The following is a 20,181-nucleotide window of genomic DNA, read 5'->3' on the forward strand; positions in this document are numbered from 1 at the left end:
CAAAAAAAAAAAAAATCGTTCTTTGAGAAGGTGGGGAAGAGTCTGAAATCCAGCAGGATGAAGCAGAATAAGTTCAAACATCAAGCTATATATTCAGAAAGCACCCCCCCTCCCCCAAGTACAAAAGAATCTGGGCATGAGGGCACTCAGGAAAAAAAGGAGTAAGGAGATGAAAGTCTATTTTTTCGAAGAAAAGGAATCCGCGATCGAGCTTTCGCCTGAACTCAGCCCAAGCCTGTCAGGCATTTGGCTCTGAGTACCGGCAGACACCTCAGGGAAGGGGGAGCAGGTGGGCAGGCAGGCAGGCTGGCATCGTAGCCTAAGAACGTTCCTCAGCATAAGTGGTCCAGTCTGAGGACAGAAGATTGAAGAGCAGTAGAGCTGCCAACTCTGGCATGGGAAATTTCTGGAGGTTTCCTGGATATCCCGGGGAGGATATTGGATCGCCAGGTCTTGACAATGTGACAGAGGAGGCATCCCTGGCGCGACATGCCCAGGGTAATGATGTCACTTCTGGGTTGATGTCATCATCACACTGTGCCAAAGCCAAGGTAAGACCCGGCAACCCTATTCTGGAATTGCAACTGATCTCCGGATTACAGAGATCAATTTGCCTGATTGCTGCTTCGGAGGGCGGGCTCCATGGCATTACATCTCTTGCTGAGCTCTCTCTCCTCCTTCTCAAACTCTACCCTCCTCAGGCACTGCTCCCAGATCTCCAGGAAGTTCTCACACCAGTGGTGACAACTAGGGTTGGCAGGTCCAATTCAAGAAATATCTGAGGACTTTGGGGGTGGAGCTAGGAGACTTTGAGGTGGAGCCAGTAGAAATTGGGGGTGGAGCCAGGAGCAAGGTTGTGACAAGCATAAATGAACTCCAAAGGGAGTACTGGCCATCACATTTAAGGGGACCACACACCTTTTAAATGCCTTCCCTCCATTGGAAATAATGAAGGATAGGGGCACCTTCTTTTGGGGCTTCTAGAATTGGACCCTTTGGTCCAAGCTTTTTACAACTTGGAGGGTGTTTTGAAGAGAGGCACCAGGTGCTATATTGCAAATTTGGTGCCTCTACCTCAAAGGTCAGCCTCCACAGAGGCCCAGATATCTACAGATCAATTCTCCATTATACTATATGGCAGCGGTGAGAAACCTTTTTTCTGCCAAGGGCCATTTGGATATTTATAACATCATTCGTGGGCCATAAAAAATTACCAACTTAAAAGACAGTGCTCCACGGAGGGAGAATGATTCAGGCCAGCAAAATTAATGCAAATAATTGTTTTTCTATTTGAAGTCATGTGGGGAGAGCCTAATCCGGTGCACGCACACACAGCTTGCCGCCCTAGGCAAATGCCTTGTTGAAAAAGCCCAGCAGGAACTCATTAGCCTATTAGACCACATCCCGTAATAGTAGCATATGAGGTCACACACTCATTAGCCTATTAGGCCATACCATCTGGGCTGATCAAGTGCAAACTGAACTGTGGCAGTGACTTTTCCAGGCCCTGCAACAATTCTGGCCAGCCAGGGAGGCTGCTGAACAGTACATCTGGGCCCTGTGATCCCTGCCTGGCCATGGGGAGGCTGCTACACAGTGCGGCAGGGTCCCATTATCCTTGCTGGCCAGCCAGGCCAGCAATCCCTGAGGGCCACACCAAGTGACATCAAGGGCCGTATACAGCCCTCAGGACAGGGGTTCCCCACCCCTGCTATATGGGAATTGTTCTCCATAGGGAATAATGTGCAGCAGGCATTTCCCCCTCCCCCGCTTTCTGATGACCCTGAAGTGGGGGGAGGGCCTCCACACCAGGGGATCCCCTGCCCCCACCTGGGGATTGGCAACCCTATTGACAACCCGAAATCGGAACGTTTTACCGGTCCTATTCCTGAAATTGAGCCGTTGCTTAAAGGTGTGTGTCTTATTTTTAGAGTAAAGCTTGTAAACCTCTTTTTTTTTTCCTTTTATGTGCTTCCCTGAAAGGGAGAAATCGAGTGATATCGTTTTTTTTTTTGTTTTTTTTAAAAGTGACTTTCAACCTTCTTTTCTCCTCGGTTTTGTTGCTGTTGAAGTCAATCTTACCTTTTCATTCAGAGCGGAAATATCGCATGCAATGTGAAGGTTTCATGCGTTTGCGGCGGCGGCGTGTTCGCTAGAACACCTTTTGGCTTGTGGAAGTGTGTTTGCCTCTTTTATACGGACATGCAAGTGGGCCTTGAATTCAGCAGCAGCTCACAGGAGCACAGCCCCTGAACCTTTCTGTTGGCTCCCCCTCTTCCTCCCCACCTGCCTTTTCCATTGAGTAGTAGGTGCAGCTGCATAACAATCCCTGGATTAGGAGAGCTGGCAGCCAGCCAGCCACCAGGGGCTTTGCCACGCCCCTAGCAGCCCTCATTAACCCTTGGAGAAGCCCGCACCACCCTTTAGAACATAAGAACATAAGAGAAGCCATGTTGGATCAGGCCAACGGCCCATCCAGTCCAACACTCTGTGTCACACAGTGGCAAAAAAATTTATATATACACACACACTGTGGCTAATAGCCACTGATGGACCTCTGCTCCATATTTTTATCTAAACCCCTCTTGAAGGTGGCTATACTTGTGGCTGCCACCACCTCCTGTGGCAGTGAATTCCACATATTAATCACCCTTTGGGTGAAGAAATACTTCCTTTTATCCGTTTTAACCTGTCTGCTCAGCAATTTCATCGAATGCCCACGAGTTTTTGTATTGTGAGAAAGGGAGAAAAGTACTTCTTTCTCTACTTTCTCCATCCCATGCATTATCTTGTAAACCTCTATCATGTCACCCCGCAGTCGACGCTTCTCCAAGCTAAAGAGTCCCAAGCGTTTCAACCTTTCTTCATAGGGAAAGTGCTCCAGCCCTTTAATCATTCTAGTTGCCCTTCTCTGGACTTTCTCCAATGCTATAATATCCTTTTTGAGGTGCGGCGACTAGAACTGCACACAGTACTCCAAATGAGACCGCACCATCGATTTATACAGGGGCATTATGATACTGGCTGATACTTTCTCCACTTCTTATGTGATTTTGGGTGGTGGGTGGCTTGCTGGCCTTTTGACTGGCAGGGGGTGGGGAGACGAGGAGAGCCCCAGGCAAGCGAGGTCTGTTTGAGCTGGCTGGATCTCTAGCCAGCCCAAGCAGGCCTCACTCGCCCGGGGCTCGCCTTCCTTGTGTCAGGTTGCTTTTGGTTGGGGGGTGGGGGTGGCGTATGCTAATGAGTTATACTAACAAGCTCCACCACCCGTTTTTCTACAAAATGGCCCTGCATGCAAGTGATTTCCTACCTGTGTATAAAACCCAGAAAAAAAGCACTGTGGCCTGAGGTGGGTTGCTCCATTAAGAATTTTCATGTCCTACCTGAATGCAAGAATTGTTATAGAAGGAAAGCACAGTGAAAGAATTGGACTGAAAAATCTGCAGGACAAGGAAGCCTGTTATTTGAAATAAGTGCCTTTAAATTATTTTGGGGGGAGAGGCTATAGGTATAGGACAATTGGAGGTTCCAGATGCCCGGAAAAAGCAATAGCTGTTTTGCCCTCAAGAAATGGTGGGGTTACCAATCCCAGCCATTAGAAATACTTGTTTACTGTCAGTCCCAGAAGTGTGAGTGTTGGGGAGAAGCCATAGAAAAACAATTTATCAACAATTTAGACCAATTGGAGAGATGCTTGGAGAAACCCGGGATATCACGTTTTAAGTTGTATTGATTCACAATCAGCATTTGATGGAATTAGAGCTGTGATTTTTAACAACAGTTATATGCTTTCTGCTCGGGGGAACCACTTACGAATCTTGGGGGGGAATACATTCAAAACTTTTGAAGGCAAATGTGATTTGGGGACATTTGGCATTTTGGTCCTTTCTCACTTGCAGCTGAGGCAGAGCTGTATTCTATTATTCACCCCGGCTTGAGGATAAATTCCCAGGAGTCCCAAGACTTCTCTCTCAGGCGGGCAAAAAAGTGTCCATCAACAAACAGAAACCAGAGCTATAGATTAACCTGGAGTTCAAAGAAGGGTGTCATTGAATGCATGCCTGGGATCTGTCAGAAAACAACAACCACTGTGTACAAAACCCGCCATACAAATATATACAAAATAATTCTTAAAGTCTATATTAATTTCAAATAATACCAAATACATAGTATACCCAAAAATTTCACAAAAGGAAAGGATCCACAGTATATCAGTGCCCAGAGAACGCCCAGTCCTTCTCCCTCCTTGTTTAGTCCTGCGTGGTATCCAAATTCCTTATAAATCCTGGCTCCAAAGGTGGTGTTCCCTTATGTGCCCGTCAACTTGCATCACATTTCGCATAAAGTGCTTTCTCGAAGAGCCAATCTGCTCCATTTTTCTTTTTGACATCAACTAAGACCACTTAATCCAATTTCCAATAGGCACTAGCCTATGGAATTCACTGCCACAGGAGGTGGTGGCAGCCACAAGCATGTCCACCTTCAAGAGGGGTTTAGATAAAAATATGGAGCAGAGGTCCATCAGTGGCTATTAGCCACAGTGTGTGTGTATATATATATATATACGAAATTTTGGCCACTGTGTGACACAGAGTGTTGGACTGGATGGGCCATTGGCCTGATCCAACATGGCTTCTCTTATGTTCTTATGTTCTTATTGTAGGAGAAACAAAATGAAGAAACTTGAAAATATTTGCATTTTTAATTTACAGATTTTTATTTTAAATGTATTTATTTATTTTAAAAAGAGAGAGATTAAGCAATAAAAATTGTGAGACTACTACTTGATCCTTTTGCTGGAGGAGCCAGGGACAAGACCTTTGCATGACCTTTTCTACTCAATTCTTTTAGTTGGAAGTGCCAGCGACAAGACCGCTGAGCCATGGCTCCCACCCCATGGCTTTGTTAAAGTAGAGCAGGAAGGAGAAGTGGCAACTTCAACAGGAGCCAATTTTTAGAAACTTTAAATGGCTCTTCTTCAGCTTTTACAATTGGGTTTTTTTAACGCATTTTATTAAGTTTTACAGGGAAAATTAGGGAATTGGGGGAGGGATCAGGGATAGGGTACAGAAAATAAAAGAGTAGATTACAGTTATTGCTACATTTAAAAAAAAAACAAAGGAAAAAGTATACTTCATTATACCTGCAAGTATTCAAAATTAGTACATAGATATTACCTTTAAATTCTACAAATCTTTTATGCCCTTTTGATATTATTATAAAAGCCTACTTTTTAAAAAAAAGGTTTTGGGGCACCCTTTCCCATCCACTGTGGGGCTTCTCATAAACTTTCTTCTGGCAAGAATGAAAAAAAAAAGCAGGCTGCACCCCGGAAGGTCCCCGGGAAGTCAGGGGGCCTTCCCCGGAAGTCAGGGGGCAGTGCCCTCACAGCCCCCCTGTGGCTACAGGCCTAGGCTGCTCACACTCCAGAGGAGTGGTCAGACCGCTCAAACGCATGGGAGGCACTTCCAGGATGGCTGTTCAGACAGCCGGGAAAGGCCACAGGAAGCACTTTGGAGATTAAGGTGGCAGAGAGGCGTCAGAGGATGACATAAGGCCAGGAGGGGGGGCCGGACCCAGATGTGCACGTTTGAATGCACAATTTAAATCTGGCTGTGGAGAGTTCCTGTGTTGTCCCAAATAGGCCATCTGTATTCAGGTAGCCAGCTCCAGGTTGACTCAGCCTTCCATCCTTCCAAGGTTGGTCAAATGAATACCCAGCTTGCTGGGAAGAAAGTGTAGCTGACTGGGGAAGGCAGTGGCAAACCACCCTGTAAAAAGTCTGCCGTGAAAACATCATGACGTGAAGTCACCCCAGAGTCGGAAATGACTGGTGCTTGCACAGGGGACTACCTTTACCTTTTTTAATTCAGCCATTCTGTGCTTGGTGGTAAGCAGTGGACTTAAGGTTAAGAACTGCTAAACTGAAATGTGAATTAAGCAAGTTGACTCTTTTCACTGACTTTTAAGCTGTCTTGAGGGGGAGTAGGGCTCAGTAACAAATGTAAATGTTTTTTGATCAGAACCATCCAAGTCTCATGTCCAGCAAGGACTTATTTATTTTATTTCATTTATACCTTCCTTTTCTCCTAAGTGGGGACTCAAAGCCGTTTAAATTCTTTCCCTCACCTCCACTTCTCCGTACAATAATAATCCTGTGTGGACGGTTAGGCTAAGAGACTCTGACTGGCCCAGGGTCACTTAGAGAACTTCCATGGCAGAATGGGGATTCAAACCTGGGTCTCCTGACGATCTTTCTTTCTTTCTTTCTTTCTTTCTTTCTTTCTTTCTTTCTTTCTTTCTTTCTTTCTTTCTTTCTTTCTTTCTTTCTTTCTTTCTTTCTTTCTTTCAAAAATTAACAACTCCAACAAAACCTTTTAACACTATACAAACTTGATATTACTTAAACATTATTTCTTTGTTTTTTTCATCTTCTTCCTTCATTCTTCTCTCAAAGATTAGATAATAAGGTTTATAAGATTCACCAGTTAATTTTAGCTCATTATACTAACTTTACATTATGTTTCAAATCAAGTTCGAGCTAAGTTATTCTACAAAAAATATATAATGTAGTCAATTTACTTTCAATGCACTTTCCAATTGGGTTTTTCTGTGTGAACTGGCAAAATCCAGGTGGAAAGTGCATTGAAAGTGGATTGAAAATGCATTATTTAGTGGATGGGATCACAGCCATTGTGTGGCCCTGTCATTACTTATGGGAAATAAAGCAACTGACTGTAGCCATACCTTGCCATTTTTCAATAGCAAATGGCATGATCGTAGCCAGAGCTTAAATTTGAACAGAAACGCTCAGGAACTCAGTTCTGGCTAGCTTGGTATCAGAGGGTGTGGCCTAACATGCAAATGAGCTCCTGCTGAGCTTTTCCACAAAAAAGCCCTGATTGTAACTTTGAAAAAAAAATCAACATGTTCTTCATCTCAAGCTATGCCAGGTGTGTGAGAAAGCACAGTAGCCTCAAGTTAAACTCCTTGGCTTAGGGAGATCACGTCATGGTACCTGCAGGTATAATGATCCTCTTCGCTAGCTTGGAAAATTGGTGTTGTCCACGTGGACTAACAATAAATGCCAATAAGATAAAGTGTTAAGAGATAATGGGGAGGAAAAGGTAAATACAGGAGCAGTGAAGTGGGAGGAAGCAAGCAGAATCTAATGTGTACCGAGGAAAGATTGATCCGTGCTGATGGTTCCACCAAGGACGAAGTGTACGGGAAACACTTCTTCCCATGAATGAGGTGCAAAAAGGAAAAAAAAGTGGGGGGGGAAGGTTAGTGTTATAAATGGATAAATATTACGTATGGTATGAAAGTGGACATTTATCAAACCGCTGTGCATTGGAATCTGCATGCATTAAATGGAACGGTTGGAAATGAGAGTTCTTCTGGAGACGGCAGGAGCGAAATGAGATAATTTTAAGACAAATGAAAGTGATAAAAAAGGATGAGGGGATGATGTGAAATTGTATCTAACTAGCCTCTCTCGCTCTCCCTCCAAGTAGCACGGGGTGTTGGGTACGTGGTTCTCCCTTTCTCATTCATCCTCACCACAGCACTGTGGGATAGATTAGGTTTAGCACATGTGATTGGCCCAAGGGCATTAAGAAAGCTTCATGGCAATGTGGCGGTATGAACCCAGGTCTCCCAGATGCTACATTCTAACCAAACCACACTGTTGTCTGTTAGGTTCAAGAGTAGGGTACCACTGAAAGGATTATGGCAAATGACCACTGAAAGGATTGTGACAGTTGAGTTAGAATGGATAACAGGAAGTACTTCTTCACCCAAAGGGGGATTAATACGTGGAATTCGCTGCCACAGGAGGCGTGGCGGCTACAAGCATAGCCAGCTTCAAGAGGGTATTGGATAAACATATGGAGCAAAGGTCCATCAGTGGCTGTTAGCCACAGTGTATTGTTGGAACTCTCTGGTGCAAGTGATGCTCTGTATTCTTGGTGCTTGGGAGGGACAACAGTGTGAGGACTTCTAGTGTCCTGGCCCCACTGATGGACCTCCTGATGGTACTTGTTTAGTTTTAGCCACTGTGTGACACAGAACGTTGGACTGGATGGGCCATTGGTCTGATCCACCATGGCTTCTCTTGTGTTCTTAAACGCTCACATGAGCAAATGCAGGTGACTTATACTGAGTCAGACTATTACTCAATACTCTGGCAGCACCTGTCCAGGTAGAAGTCTTTCACAGCAGCTACCTGGGCCTTTCAATTGGAGATGCTAGGGACTGAATCCAGTACCTTCCTGCAAAGCAGATGCTCTACCACTGAGCCACAACCCCATAGCCTTGCATCTATGGTTGGCCTATTAAAAATACAGACTTATACAAGGGCAATGTCCAAGCGGATCATTGGCTAGATGTCTGTCATGGTGTTGTCAGGTCTCAGGCTCTGATTATGGAAATAGTTCATCAGGGACTTCTTCTAGCTGCCACTGTATAGGTAACGGTTTCTTTGAAATCAAATGCATGCCTACTTATGGCATATGGTAACTGCTACATATGTAAATGTAAAGATGGGAGGCAGCAGGGGTGGAATTCTAGCAGGAGCTCCTTTGGATATTAGGCCACACACCCCTGATGTAGCCTGTCCTCCAAGAGCTTACAAAAAAGAGCCTTGTAAGCTCTTGGGGGATTGGCTACATCGGGGTGTGTGGCCTAATATGCAAAGGAGCTCCTGCTAGAATTCCGCCCTTGGGAGGCAGTCACCTGGCACTAACACCTCAGCTGTATTTTCCTTTTAGAATGTAGTTGATCCCTGTTGTTTCTTCCCATTTTTTGTGAGTTTAGGTGAATGGTCCAAGTCAGTTCTCAACCAATCTGCCCCTTATCCTCATTATCCCACACCAGTCTAGCATGACCGAGAAATGGAACACAGGGTAGAGTGGTGCCATTGATTAGAACAAGCAAAGGCTGGGAGTCACCTGGACAAGGGACATGTTTTTATCCCCCCTTCTCAGTTTTGTCTTCAAGGGCAATTCTAAATTCTTTTCCCCAGGGCTTTTTCTCCTTTGCATATTAAAGCCAAATGCCCCTGATGTAGCCAGTCCTCCTGGAGCTTACAGTAGGCCCTGTACGAAGAGCCCTGTAAGCTCTTGGAGGATTGGCTACATCAGGGATGTGTGGCCTAATATGCAAAGGAGTTCCTACTACAAAAAAAAAGCCCTGCTTTTCCTCTGTAAGTGAGCAGTGGCCCTTGAAGGTGATCCTGGAGTTCTGAACTTAAGGATACAGTGAGGTTACAATGAAGGCAAACCCAGACATAAACATCCAACATCCAGTGGAGCACCCTATCCTGATATGACCACAGGAGATGAAATGCTGGGGGTGGGGGGGGGGGGTGCCTGTCATACTATGTGGCATCTTTTCACATATTTATCCCTTGTTCCTTTGTTAAGAAAAACCTATTTATTTATTACTTTTGATTTCTATCCCGCCCTCTCCGCAAGCGGACTCGGGGCGGCTAACAGTCAGTTCAGATATATCCTTACAATTTTAAACCAATAACATACAATTACATTTAAAACATTCTCTGGTGCTGTACAACTACGATATAGGCAGGATCTTTCATTTCAGATAGTGATCCTATAACGATCGTCGCTTCTCAGCGGTGTAAGGTGGCAGTCCTTTCCTGGTTAGATGTTGAAGGCCTGTTGGAATAATTCCGTTTTACAGGCCCTGCGGAATGGAGAGAGATGGCCTCCAGGAGGGCATTCCACATTTCTGGTGCTGCCACCGAGAAGGCCCTAGACCGTGTGGAACACAGCCTGGCCTCCTTTGGTCCGGGGATGGACAGTAGGTTTTGTGTCCCTGAATGCAGTGCTCTCTGGGGAACATGCGGAGAAAGGCGGTCCCGTAGATAGGCAGGCCCCTGACCATAAAGGGCTTTAAATCAGTGTTTAAATAAAAATTGGTGTTTCTTTACATTTTTGTGACATTTTTGTTATTCTGTTTCTTGGACTTCCAGCTAAGCGTGGATAAATTTGCAGTACAAAACAGCACCCTCCCCCAATAACATATTTTGCAACAAAACAAAACAAAACCCTGCTACCTTTCCTTTCAAATGTTATGCATACTTCTAATGTTTCTGCTTTTCTCTCTGGTTGCTCAGTGAGTTTACCGGAAACCATAAGTCATCCTAAAACAATAGCGTCCTCATTCATCATCCTTTGCAAACAATGGTCCTTTTTTCCGGAGGTAGCTTTAGATGCTGGCGAAATGTGACATTGTTGGTCAGACCAAAAGGGGGATCACCTCCATGTTTGTGGAGTTCTGCATTAATATGAAGGAAGAGACAGCACTTTTATAAAAAAAAAAAATTCCAACCTTGGTTGTTGTGCTTCTGATATCAAGGATCCATAAAGCAATAAAGATAGCAAAGAATACTCGTCGGTTGAATTTGAATTTGCAAAGGACACACACCGACAGCATCTATAAAACATTTGAGCTGATAAACTGTATCCTTGACGGTGTGATTATTATTTCAGTATGTACGGTGAACAGTCATTATGAAAATAACGTGGCCTTTCCCCCACTTTGGCATTTACAACTATATAATAAATTTTATCTGTCACATTTCCCCTAATCCAAAGGGTTTTTTCAAGGCTGAAGTTTCCAATATGTCAAACATTTGGGAGCTCTGCTTGCTTCCATGAGAATCTGACCAAGAAAATGAAAATAAGATAAAATAAATAAAATAAAGCAAACAATTACTTTTCAGTGAAGTTCTCTGGGTAGGGCTGCCAAGCCCCCAGACAGGGGTTCTCCTGCCCTGGAGGTTCCCAACCCGCCGACTCACATTGGTCTGGTGGGGGGAACCTCCCTCGATGTCGCTGATGCAATGACATCACCCGCAAGTGACATCATCGCGCTGGCAATGTGGCACCGCGGCTGCTCTAGGCATTTCTGGGAAAACTCTATGGTTTTCCTGGACGCTCTAGCAATTTGGGAGGGGAAACTCTATGGTACAATAGGTAGGCCACGGGGAACTTGGCAACCTTATCTCTGGGTGACCACTGTAGTATCACGAACAACAGGACACGTCAGCTTTGCTTGAACTTAAGGGTTTTTTTTTTCTTTAGCTCTCTGACCTATTCCCTCTCTGGCTAAGCCTTCTTTCAGTTGGCCTCTCGATCAACTTGCTTCGCCACACAGTTGCATACGGAAGCCCTGCAGGGCCAAAACTAAAGGACATAAAAAGAAGAGGCTTGCCCCTACAGGCTTTTTGTCTAAATCACAACATTATCCGTTTTAACTGGACTCCCAAACCAGAATACAGTAATGATAACATTAATATGAAGAACATGGAGAACTTTATACTACATAACCTTTCAAAAGAGTAGGCGTAAATCTCTGATGTGTTGAACAATGTATTGGCAGCTCCCAGGGCCAGACCTAGGCTGTCTGGCACCCTAGATAAGGCTAACTTCTGATGGCCCCCCTAAACTGATAACATCACCATTCACCTGGGGGACACCCCATTCAGAACCCCTAGAAGGCTGGCACCCTAGGCAGTCACCTAGTTTGCCTAGTGGCAGGGCTGGCCCTAGCAGCTCCACAAGTGGTGGGCTTTTCAGTGTAACTGTAGTAGTGGGAGACACGGGATGACCAGAGTCCCCCTTATTTTGAACCTCAGGAGACGCTGTTTCGTCCAGCTTCTCAGTACTGGTGACTGTGCTCCCAGACAGATGTATAGTCAGACTTAAGTCTGACAGAGATCCTGGACAATTTGCAGTGCTGGATTAAACCCTGTGGAGGTCCTTAGGCAGTAAAAATCTTGGGGGGGCCCTCACATATTATCTCAGAGTAAGAGCACCTGCCCCTCCACCTGTGGCCACCACTGCAGCCTGCAGGCACCTTCTCAAAAGCCCCTTTGAGAAATCTGTGGGGGAGAGGCAGAGAGAGGCAAACTCGGCGACAATGCCAGCAGCCACTGCATCAGGCAAGTCAAGCAAAGAGCGGCTTAGTTGCTGGTTGCGCATGCAGGCTGGGAGGGCTGCAAGCAGGGAAAGAAGGGGGGGGGAGCCAACCCACGGCCCCTAAATGCATGCGGCCCATAGGCCAGTGCCTACGTGGCCTAATTGTTAACCCGGCTCTGTCAATTTCAGCTGGCTTGCTCCTCAGATTCAATGTTAGGTGCAGTTGAAGATGAGACATCGTGCCTTCGCAATTTATTCGCATGTCTGTGAATTGTCCTTCCATCTTCTAAGCTCACAGAATAAGGCATGTAGCTGTTCTCACAGTAGCAGTTGTCTACAAAGGACCCAAATCAAAGTTTTTTTTACTGTAGACTGCATCTCCAATTATTAAACAAAACACATTTTTTTTGTCTGCCACGTTGCCATTGCTGTCGCTGCTGTTTATGATGCATACATCCAAATCTATATCCAACGGAATCAATGCCCCCTCCGCCACCATACTGATAAGGTATTTTCCAAGTTGTTGGGTTTTTTGCTTGCATTTAGCTGAATGCACATCCCCTATTTGGAAGGGAAGGTTTTTACCTAAGCAACTAGAAGCTTTAAAAGTTGGAATCTTCCTTTGTTCTTTGTTCAAATATTGTGCCCAAGTGCTGTGATCTGCGAGGACTCAAACTCCTCTGCAAGGGGGCAGTATCATCATCATCATCATCATCATCCTCATCATCCTCATCATCCTCATCATCCTCATTTGTTTATTTATATTCCGCCCATTCCCCTTAGGGGCTCAGAGCGGAGCACGACATAAATAATAAAATCATAGCAGCATGGCAATAAAAACCGATTACAACATTCAGTCCAACAGAATAGTTCGGTAGGACAATATAACAAGATGGTGTAGCAAGACAGTGCAGCGAATCAGCGCAGTAGGATAGTACTGTAGGGGAGACCAACTGACAGTACAGTAGGGAGTCTGGGGCTGTGTTTGCTCCGTCTGCATTGTAACTGAGCTAGACTCCTGTTCATTTCTTATTCCTTAGATCTGTATCCATTAGGTTGGACACCTGTTTTTCCATATAGCACAGTGGTTCTGAGGATGAAGGAACATTAGACGTAGGGCAGGCTCTATCATTCAGTCAGATAAATGAGGTATACTATGGCTTCAAAAGTCGAAGCCGCAGCCTAACACACCATTTTGTGAACTTCTGTTCCATTGAAACCAATCCATGATTGGAGGAGGAAATTCGGTGGTTATGGTGGGAGCATGACCATAACCACCGAATTCCCTCCTCCAGTGATGGAGAAGTACTTCCATTTTCCACGGCCAGACCTTTTACCACTAGCCAAAAATTGCAACTCCTTAAGAATCTTCTTGGCGATAAGAACTCTGGGGTTACATACAAATTAGCAAAATTTGGCTGGCTTGCCAGAAAAAAAAGGAAAACTTTAATAATTCAGTCAGGAAATGGCTAAACACCTTTGCCAATCTGTTTGCTGTAACTGCCATGTTCTGTTATATTTGTAGTTTTACAACAGTATTTTATGCCTTTTTATGTATGATTTTATGGTCATTCAGTTTTAATTTTGTATGATTTTACTGTTTTGTATGGTGGGAGCATGCAGACGTTGCTCTGGTGGTGTCATTTTGGCATCATCAGAGTAAACCAATTCCTGATACAGCTTTCCAGAAGCTCTTGTATTATTTGGGAGAAAAGACCAAATTCTATAGCCTCATCTGAAGCTGGAAACGTTTGGTGAAAGGGTGAAATCTAATATTCTTGAGCTCTTTTCATTGTACCACAGCAAAGCAATCTCAACAGGTACAGATCTATTCAGAAGATACAGATTGTCCTACATTCACCAGGAGAATAAGCTGATGGGCACATCTGCTTTTGTTAAGGCATTTTTAAATGGCTACTTTCTACAGTGGGTCTACCAGCAGGGTTCCGTTTTGCTATGACATTGCTTTTATTACAATTATAAAACAAATACGCAAACATTTTTATGTATAAGGGAGTGGATAAAACAGTGAAATTAAGCCTTATCATTCAGTCAGGATGGGGTTCTCCAAAACCATTTGCCCATTGACCTCAGTGGGATTCCTTGTGAGTTGTACGGAAATGTCTCTGTGTAAGTGATGCACTTCATTTATCTCAAGGAAACATAAGGGATGGTCTGTCTACCTTTCTGTTCACAGGGAATGTTAATTGAAATTAAGTTAACTTTGGAAAGCATGCAGTGGATGAAGTCTCCAGTTTGGTGTAGTAGTTAAGTGTGCGGAGAACTTATCTGGGAGAACTAGGTTCGATTCCCCACTCCTCCATTTGCAGCTGCTGGAATGGCCTGGGGTCAGCCATAGCTCTTGCAGAGCTGTCCTTGAAAGGGCAGCTTCTGTGAGTGTTCTCTCAGCCCCACCCACCTCACAGGGTGTCTGTTGTGGGGGAAGAAGATAAAGGAGATTGTAAGCCACTCTGAGACTGATTCAGAGAGAAGGGTGGGGTATAAATCTACAGTCTTCTTCTCCCTTCTTCTTTCTTCCTTTCTTCTGCCTCCAGGTTCAGTAGTGCCAGCCTTAAAAGAGATATTGACCAGGATTCAAAGAATGGTGGAGTTACCTCTGGTAGCCTAAAGTGTGTGGGATTTTTTTTCCTCAAAGAGCCCCACCACCCATACTACGTGGCATCCAGCCTGGCCCTCCCACCATCAGACAAGGTGGGGTGACTTGGCCAACCTTGGGCAAGAGATTGAGTGGAGAAGAAAACCACAGAAGGGTGGCAAAATGTCGTTTCACCTAGGTTCACATTCTGTTTTTCTGCCATGAGGGGCCACCATTTTGATTCCGAGTCTCAGGCATCAGAACATCTTTGGCATCTCTACAGGGAGGGAGTTAGTGGGCAGTTTGTGGATGTGAGAGAAGAGTTCAAAGAGAAAAATGCCACTGGCTCATTCAGTGAGTTCTTTGGATTCTCTGTCATGGTTGCTGATGGCTCTTGGCTTCTATCTTTAAAAGACCGAATGTGTAATTTTGTTTTCTTTTGTTTCTCTTTGGCAGATATCCGTGGTTTGCAAGGATTCCTGGATCAGGCTTCAAAGCTGGGACTCGATGTATCTTTACAAAAAGTGGACAGAAACATCAGCAGGGTTTTTGCCAGCCTTTTCACAACGATGAAAACAGAAGAGTTGAATCGCTACCGAGATACGCTGCGGAGAGCGATCTTGCTTCTGAGTCCGAGGGGAGCACAGACTTTCATAAACGAGGTTCGTCTGTTCTTCTTTTTTTTGTGGAATCCTGAATAGGGAAGATCTTTACATGCAGTAGAGCAAAGTATGTTGCTGGAGTTCCGAGAAAGTGGGTTGAAGTTACTTTTCTTGTGGGAACAACTCCTAGGCGGCTTCTCGTTGTACTTCTACTAACGGATCACTTCTGTGATGAAACGACAAAACTAGAGCGTGCAGTTAACTCTTATGAGGTGGGATGATCTCCCTTCAGCAGTTGTGGAGGGGAGATACAAAAAAGTGCCGTTTCAAGAACGGTGATGTCCCCGCTGCAGTGGTGGCATCAAATCCTTAGTCCATGCCATATTTGACTGTGAGGCTGATAATGTCCATTGTGAAGCGCTTCCATTTTCCACGGCCATACCTTTTACCAGTAGCCAAAAACTGCAACTCCTTTAGAATCTTCTGGACGATAAGAACTCTGGGCAAAATTAGCAAAAATTGACCGGCTTGCCTCAAGAATAAGAAAAACACTAATAGCTCAGACAGGAAGTGGCTAAACACCTTTGCCAGTCTGTTTGCTGCAGCTGCCACGTTTTGTTATATTTGTAGTTTCACAATATTTTATGCTTTTTTTAATCTACGATTTTATGGTTTTTCACTTTTAATTGTGCATGATTTTACCACTTTAAATGCTGGCTTAGGCTGTGTATAAACTTTGAACTAGAACTGCTTTGTAGGGATAGTGTGCAGTGGATTGGAGCCTATATGCTGGCACAAAAGGGAGGATGTGTCTCTCTTGCTTTTGACTCCTCCTTTGAAAAGGCCATGACAGGGATCATGGGACAAGAAGTGTGCAGGGAAGGGGCTGAAGTGATGAAGGGTGTTGTGTGTGGTCACCTCCCCTCCTCCTTTTCTAGTGGGAAAGATGGTAGACTCCACGTGAGTTTTTTACGCTGAGTTGAGTGAGGGAGTGTGAGGATATGCAGATATTTAAGACGCTATAGCTGACTCTGGGCTTGTTTTTGCGATAACGCTCTCCATGCTGGAACTATGTGGAGCTTCTTCAGGCTATGCTGATCAGCAGATATGCTTTCTTCACCTGTAATGGATTTGAACGTTTTTGGTGGGCTGTTCCCAGGCTTGTTTACCTCATGCTTGAATCGCTTTTGGGAAGAAAGAAAGGATACTCTTGCATTACCTAGACCTCCTGATGGCACCTGGGTTTTTTGGCCACTGTGTGACACAGAGTGTTGGACTGGATGGGCCATTGGCTTGATCCAACATGGCTTCTCTTATGTTCTTACGCGGTTAGGGTTCTGCGTAGATCAGTAACACCCAGTTGAGAGGGCTGCCAATTCGTCTGGGGTCTTTTCTCTGCAGTCCTGATGCTTTTTCTGAATCAAATTCAAGATTACCCGCAAAAGCAAAATGAGTGTTGTAGAGTCTTTGGTCTGAAGTTGACCACATTGTTTTAGTGAAGATGGTGAGCAGGGGAGCCTATGTATGCTGGAAAGACCATATTCAATACTAGATTTATAGTCTTTTTTTTCATAGAAAGGCAGTGAATAAGGGGGGAAATGTTATATGGAGACGGTGGGAATGGCAACTTGCTGTGGCTTTGGATGTATGGGTGACAGAGAATTGATGTTGATTGAACTCAGGAAAGGGAAAGGATAGCGAGCAGAAAAATTGCTTTAGGCCCTTACGCTTGGGGTGAAATTAGTTTGCCTGGTTATCTAGAAAGGTATACCTTTATTTCAGTTAGCCTTTTAAAACCAAAATCAGGATTTGAATCAAGATTCAGGTGGGAGTAGCCGTGTTGGTCATACCAAAATTTTAGTCCGGTGGCACTTTGAAGGCCAACAAGGTTTTGTTCAAGTATAAAAGTTTATATCTGTCAAGATCCTTTGCCATTGTGGGTTAATGCTCTGTTCATTCTACTATATGTGTTATGGTTTCATTTTGCACGGGGAGAAGGAGAGCTTGCCAGCTTGCCGTAGATGTTTTGAATAGTTAAGCAAGAAGCCTTGACCAGAGAGGGAATGTTGTGATTCCCAGATATCAAAGATGCTCATACCTGGAAAGAGTCTGTGGGAATGTACTAGACCGTGGGCTGTGGAGATGCTCTGGCTTGACGCACTTTTGTCTGCTATACAGTTCTGCTGAGGGGGTTCGATTTGACTCAGACCTCCAGTCAAGCCTATGGCTTACTTGATGTCTTAATAAACGCAACCCTTTTGAAACCAAATGGACTGTTTTTTGAAGAACCGAGGGTATGACTGACAATACTGTTATAGCATTGTTATTGGTTTTTTTAAGGGGGAAGGGAAAGGGGGAAAAGGAAAAGAGGGGGAAGGAGAAAAATCCCCCCTCCCGCATTTTACAATACAGTGTTCCATTCTGTCTTACACTTAATATTTTCACATAAAATTCCATCAGTCATAATTCATTTATTTATTTAGATAATTTGTATTCTGCCCTTTCCCGGATGGGCTCGGGGCGGATAACAACATTTTAAAACAGTAAAACAACAGCTAAAACCAATAAAAACAAGCAATACAATTTGGCAGCTCAGTTGGGCACATCATAATATACTGAACATCAGATATAAACTCAGTATTTCAGCATTCCATGGGTTTTCATCTGTACTTATTGCTTCGTTTAGTAGTGTTACTTATTAACCTGTCAGCTCCTCAGAACCCCACCAGGTTCAAGTTTTTAAAACTATATGAACAGTTGGGTGGAACATTTCTTGCATTGGGGGGGAGGGACACACTTTGGACTCCAGCTGAGCTTCTACAGATGGCATCCCTCTCCCTGCAGAAACACTCTGTGAGATGTACTGCTCTGGTTTCACACCGAGCCCTCCATTTGTTAAGGCAGTCCATCTGTCGACCTTTGCTATTGAACTCTGCAATTGTGTTGCTATATTTCTTTAACATTTGAGAATCGGAGTTTGTGCAACTAATTACAATTTAGGTCTAACTGTTGGACAACAATCTGATTAGCACCGCCTTGTGGGACGATTGTATTCATTTTCGCACGTTGTCTCCTAAAGTGAAGTAAATTATTAGTAACTAGGAAAAAAGATTCCCAAAACACGAGCTCAGCAGCTTGGCTGGTGCAGCATTTGTGATACCTTGAGGACACAATCCTAATTGCTCTTCCTTGTGTTTTATTCTTTATCAAAGATGACACTGAAATATTATCTCTATTCATCACAGCTTCCTGCTCTACAGTTAACAGGGCACTTGCTTTCATTTGGCTATGCATGGGTTGCTTTGTTGGCCTGAGCACAGATTGTAGGTTGAACTTTTCATGATTAAACTTTACAAATGGCAGAGGTCCCCCCCCCGGCATGAATGGGGGGAAACAAAACAAAACAAAACCCTGAAGGAGTGAATGAATAAGATTAAGCACAATTCCACAGGGGTGGCCAACGGTAGCTCTCCAGATGTTTTCTGCCTACAACTCCCATCAGCCCCAGCCATTGGCCATGCTGGCTGGGGTTGATGGGAGTTGTGGGCAAAAAACATCTGGAGAGCTACCGTTGGCCACCCCTGCATTATTTATTTATTTACAAAAAGAAGGTGTCCCTATCATCCAGCAGGGCTTTTAGTGTCCTGACCCCACTGGTGGACCTCCTGATGGCACTTGGTTTTTTTTTTTTTTTTGCCACTGTGTGACACAGAGTGTTGGGCTGGATGGGCCATTGGCCTGATCCAACATGGCTTCTCTTATGTTCTTATGTTCACTATTTCCAGTGAAGGGAAGGCATTTAAAAGGAGTGTGGTCCCTTTAAATGTGATTCTACAAAGGCATTTGCCTGCTGGAACACTGAGTAATAGTTTGAAATAAGACTTTTTTGGGAGGGTGGGGGGGAGAAGAGCACCCTGTGTTTCAGTTTTGAGTGGCTGCAAATAGAAGAAGATGACTGCAGATTTATACCCTGCCCTTCTCTCTGAATCAGAGACTCAGAGCAGCTTACAATCTCCTATATCTTTTCCCCACACATCAGACACCCTGTGAGATGGATGGGGCTGAGAGGGCTCTCACAGCAGCTGCCCTTTCAAGGACAACTCCTGTGAGAGCTATGGCTACCCCAAGGCCATTCCAGCAACTGCAGGTGGAGGAGTGGGGAATCAAACCCTGGTCTCCCAGATAAGAGTCCAGGCACTTAACCACTACACCAAACTGGCTCTCATATAACATATGACTGTACTTGATGAATGTTTATTTGAATTGCACTGAATAGAGCAGCAGTCCCCAACCTTTTTGGCACTAGGGACCAGTTTTGTGGAAGACAATTTTTCCATGGACCAGGGTGGGTGGGCAATAGTTTCGGGATGATACAACTGTGCACTTTATTTCTATTAGTTTGGTGTGGTAGTTAAGTGCGAGAACTCTTATCCAGGAGAACAGAGTTTGATTCCCAACTCCTCCACTTGCAGCTGCTGGAATGGCCTTGGGTCAGCCATAGCTCTCGCAGAGTTGTCCTTGAAAGAGCAGCTTCTGGGAAGAGCTCTCTCAGCCCCACCCACCTCACTGGGTGTCTGTTGTGGGAGTGGAAGGTAAAAGATATTCTGAGCCACTCTGAGACTCTGAAATTTGGAGTGGAGGGCAGGCTATAAATCCTATGGCCTTGGGTCAGTCATGGCTCTCACAGAGTTGTCCTTGAAAGGGCAGCTTCTGGGGAGAGCTCTCTCAGCCCCATCCACCTCACATGATGTCTGTTGTGGGAAAGGAAGGTAAAAGATATTGTGAGCCGCTCTGAGACTCTGAAATTTGGAGTGGAGTGCATGCTATAAATCCTATGGCCTTGGGTCAGCTATGGCTCTCGCAGAGTTGTCCTTGAAAGGGCAGCTTCTGGGGAGAGCTCTCTCAGCCCCATCCACCTCACATGATGTCTGTTGTGGGAAAGGAAGGTAAAAGATATTGTGAGCCGCTCTGAGACTCTGAAATTTGGAGTGGAGTGCATGCTATAAATCCTATGGCCTTGGGTCAGCTATGGCTCTCG

General features: G+C 44.7%; 1 protein-coding gene across 3 annotated transcripts in view; it reads left to right on the plus strand.

Annotated features, from left to right (window-relative positions):
* Nucleotides 1-20,181, plus strand: part of GRID1 (glutamate ionotropic receptor delta type subunit 1) — a 1,287,113-nt gene that overhangs the window by 698,207 nt on the left and 568,725 nt on the right. For all 3 annotated transcript variants that reach the window (XM_060241077.1, XM_060241078.1, XM_060241079.1), the window contains exon 4: nucleotides 14,998-15,203. In XM_060241077.1, the coding sequence (XP_060097060.1) occupies nucleotides 14,998-15,203 (206 nt within the window). The remainder of the gene's footprint in view (nucleotides 1-14,997; nucleotides 15,204-20,181) is intronic.

This window comes from Heteronotia binoei, chromosome 6 (genome assembly GCF_032191835.1).
Source record: "Heteronotia binoei isolate CCM8104 ecotype False Entrance Well chromosome 6, APGP_CSIRO_Hbin_v1, whole genome shotgun sequence".
Classification (NCBI taxonomy): Eukaryota; Metazoa; Chordata; class Lepidosauria; order Squamata; family Gekkonidae; genus Heteronotia; species Heteronotia binoei.